The sequence below is a fragment of the Bos indicus genome, chromosome 15 (assembly GCF_029378745.1).
Source record: "Bos indicus isolate NIAB-ARS_2022 breed Sahiwal x Tharparkar chromosome 15, NIAB-ARS_B.indTharparkar_mat_pri_1.0, whole genome shotgun sequence".
NCBI lineage: Eukaryota > Metazoa > Chordata > Mammalia > Artiodactyla > Bovidae > Bos > Bos indicus.
Genome location: NC_091774.1, coordinates 54306085 through 54309203, shown reverse-complemented (window position 1 = coordinate 54309203; position 3119 = coordinate 54306085). Strand labels below are relative to the sequence as shown.

General features: G+C 50.7%; 1 protein-coding gene across 1 annotated transcript; it reads left to right on the top strand.

Annotated features, from left to right (window-relative positions):
- The first annotated feature begins 603 nt into the window (after positions 1–603).
- LIPT2 (lipoyl(octanoyl) transferase 2) lies at positions 604–2549 on the top strand. The gene is made up of 2 exons (XM_019975814.2): positions 604–1071; positions 1600–2549. Exons 1-2 carry the CDS (start codon positions 624–626, stop codon positions 1827–1829), a joined length of 678 nt encoding a protein of 225 aa, XP_019831373.2. The 5' UTR covers positions 604–623; the 3' UTR covers positions 1830–2549.
- Positions 2550–3119: the final 570 nt, after the last annotated feature.

The window sequence follows — 3119 nt, the reverse complement described above, 5'->3', positions numbered from 1 at the left end:
GAGACATTGCTTTGCCAACAAAGGTCCATATAGTCTAAGCTATGGTTTTTCCAGTAGTCATGTATGGATATGACAGTTGGACTATAAAGAAAGCTGAGTGCTGAAAAATTGATGCTTTTGAACTGTGGTGTTGGAGAAGACTCTTGAGAGTCCCTTGGACTGCAAGGAGAGCCAACCAGTCCATCCTAAAGGAAATCGTCCTAAATATTCATTGGAAGGACTGATGTTGAAGCTAAAACTCCAATACTTTGGCCACCTGATGCGAAGAACTGAGTCATTGGAAAAGACCCTGATGCTGGGAAAGATTGAAGGCAGGAGGAGAAGGGGACAACAGAAGATGAGATGGTTGGATGGCATCACAGACTCGATGGACATGAGTTTGAGCCGTTTTCTGGAGTTGGTGATGGACAGAGAAGCCTGGCTTGCTGCTGCCCATGGGGTCGCAAAGGGTCGGACACGACTGAGCGACTGAATTGAATTGACCTTACAATTAGGTATCAAAACACTCTCTCAACAGCCAGTAACAAGCATCTAGGGGCGGAGGCTCCGAGTCCCCGCCCCTCCCGGCCCACCCCCTAGGCCCAGAAAGGAGGCGGAGCCCCGCAGAGGCTGCGGCGGGCGAAATGCTGCAACCGGCGGTACGCCTGGTGTGGCTGAGTCAGGTTCCCTACGCCGAGCTGCTGGCGTTGCAGCAGCGATGGCTGCTGCGGCTGCAGGCCGAGCCAGGGCCCGAGGCGGGTGCGCTTCTGCTTTGCGAGCCCGCGGGGCCCGTGTATACCACCGGGTTGCGCGGCGGCCTGACGTCCGAGGATACGGCCCGACTGCGGGCCTTGGGTGCCGAGGTGCGCCCCCTTGGCCGGGGCGGCCTAGCCACCTTCCACGGCCCGGGCCAGCTGCTGTGCCACCCGGTACTCGACTTACGACCCCTCGGCCTGCGCCTGCGCGCCCACGTGGCCGCGCTGGAGGCGTGCGCGGTGCGACTGTGCGAGCTCCTGGGCCTACCCGGCGCCCGCGCGCGGCCCCCACCTTACACCGGAGTTTGGCTGGGCGAGCGCAAGATCTGCGCGATCGGTGAGCGCTTCGGGGCGGGGCCTGGAGGGGCCGGACCAATGGTGGTGAGGGCAGAGCGGGCGGGTGTCACTGGCGCGGGCTTTGAATCATCTGCCCACTGCCTTTAAGAGTTTCTAAGTTTCTAAGGCTCTCCTCACTGATAGCTTCAGAACCAGGTCACTTCGGAGGTCACGTAGTTCAACACACTCATTTTTAGAAATGGAGAGACAATGAGAAGTGAGTTGCCAGGTTACTTCACAATATCTGGACTATAAGGGTGAAAAAATTTTTTTATACTTTTTTTTTTAAACAGTGGAATCTTTGTAAGGACATTTCTGTAATGTTCATAGTAAGTGCAGCCACTGTGGAGCCACAGGCGTCTCCTCTCATTTTGTCCCGCTCCCCTGATCTGTGTACAACCTCTTGGGTGCTCTAGAAACAGAGTTGGAAAATCAGTGGTCTAGTCCAGTTTCTTCATCTCACTGAGGGCCATCATGAAGCCTGGGGAGGGAGGGTGTCGATTCTAAGAGCCGTTGGTTTGCCTTGCAGGTGTCCGCTGTGGAAGGCACGTTACGTCCCACGGCCTGGCGCTGAACTGTTCTACGGACCTCACGTGGTTTGAGCACATTGTGCCCTGTGGGCTGGTTGGGACAGGCGTCACTTCCCTGAGTGAGGAGCTCCAGAGACATGTCACTGTGGATGAAGTAATACCACGTTTCCTTGAGGCCTTTAAAGAGACCTACAAGTGCACGTTGACCTCAGAGGACAGCCCCAGCTGAAGGGCGTTTATATTATCTCACCCTGGAGGTCTTGCCTTGGAAAGCACCGCACCAGACTTGGAGTCACTGAAACCCAGATTCTAGAACTGGCCCTGTCATTCACACATCATGAGACTGTGGGCAGATCATGAGCTCTGGGCCCTTGGTTCCATGTGTATACGGTTTATTTATATCTTCCCAACCTACCTCAGATATAGATATGAAAACATTGTGAAAAGCATAAATATAAGGCATTAGTACTTCTGTCGACACCCATTTCTCAGCTAAGAAAAATTCAGGTATCATAGGGTGTCATTTCTCAAATATTTCCTCGGTACTGTATTAAATTGGGAAGTCTGGGCTCCAGTTCCTTTGATTGTTTTAAGAATCATATTTCAGCATCATCCAGGTGAAGGTGATGTGATGTGGATTTTTTTTTTCATTCTTAGACCTGGGAGCTTTCTGCAATAACAAGGAAAAGGAAAGGCTTCTTTAAAGAGTAATATGGGATTCTGTCTTCCTGGGTTGGATTCCTCAAGCCTGATGGCTTTTTTAGTTAAGTAACCTGAGTTAGGCCAAAGGCTAGGGGAAAGAGAATAATAATTTCTGACCCTGTACAAATGCCAAAAATAGAAGGTTGTTTTTTTTTTTTAATATGAGATCTCTATAAAGGTTGTATGTTAATTATAACAAGCCATCCCAAAGCTTAATGACTTAAAAGAATAAACATTTATTATCTCATATACTGTGGTTTGGAAATTTGGGAGAAGCTTAGCTGAGTGGTTCTGGGTTAAGGTCTCTTCTGAGACGCAATCAAGATGTCAGCTGTCGGGGGACTTCTCTGGTTCTCCAGTGGTTAAGACTCTGTGCTGCCAATGCGGGGGCCACAGGTTCGACCCCTGGCTGGGGACCTAAGATCCCACATGCTGCACTGTGCAGCCAAAAAATTAATTAAAAAAAAAAAAAAGATGTTAGCCGGGGCAGCTCTCATCTGAAGGCTTGACTAAGGCTATGGAATCAGCTTCCAGGATAACTGACTCCCATGCTTGGTTGGTACTGGTTATTAACAGGAGGCCTTAATTCCTCTTCACTCTGCGTTGTTCAGTCGCTCAGTAGTATCTGACTCTTTTCGACCCCCCATGGACTGCAGCACACCAGGCTTCCCTGTCCATCACCAACTACCAGAGCTTGCTCAAACTCACGTCCATCGAGTCGATGATGCCATCCAACCATCTTGTCCTCTATTGTCCCCTTCTTCTGCCTTCAGTCTTTCCCAGGATCAGGATATTTTCCAAGGAGTCAGCTCTTTGC

Bases quoted from the DNA above. Each gene is read 5' to 3' on its own strand.
- LIPT2 (XM_019975814.2), top strand. From the start codon at position 624: ATGCTGCAACCGGCGGTACGCCTGGTGTGGCTGAGTCAGGTTCCCTAC. The intron at 1,072-1,599 runs GTGAGCGCTTCG...TTTGCCTTGCAG, and splicing joins GCGCAAGATCTGCGCGATCG to GTGTCCGCTGTGGAAGGCAC.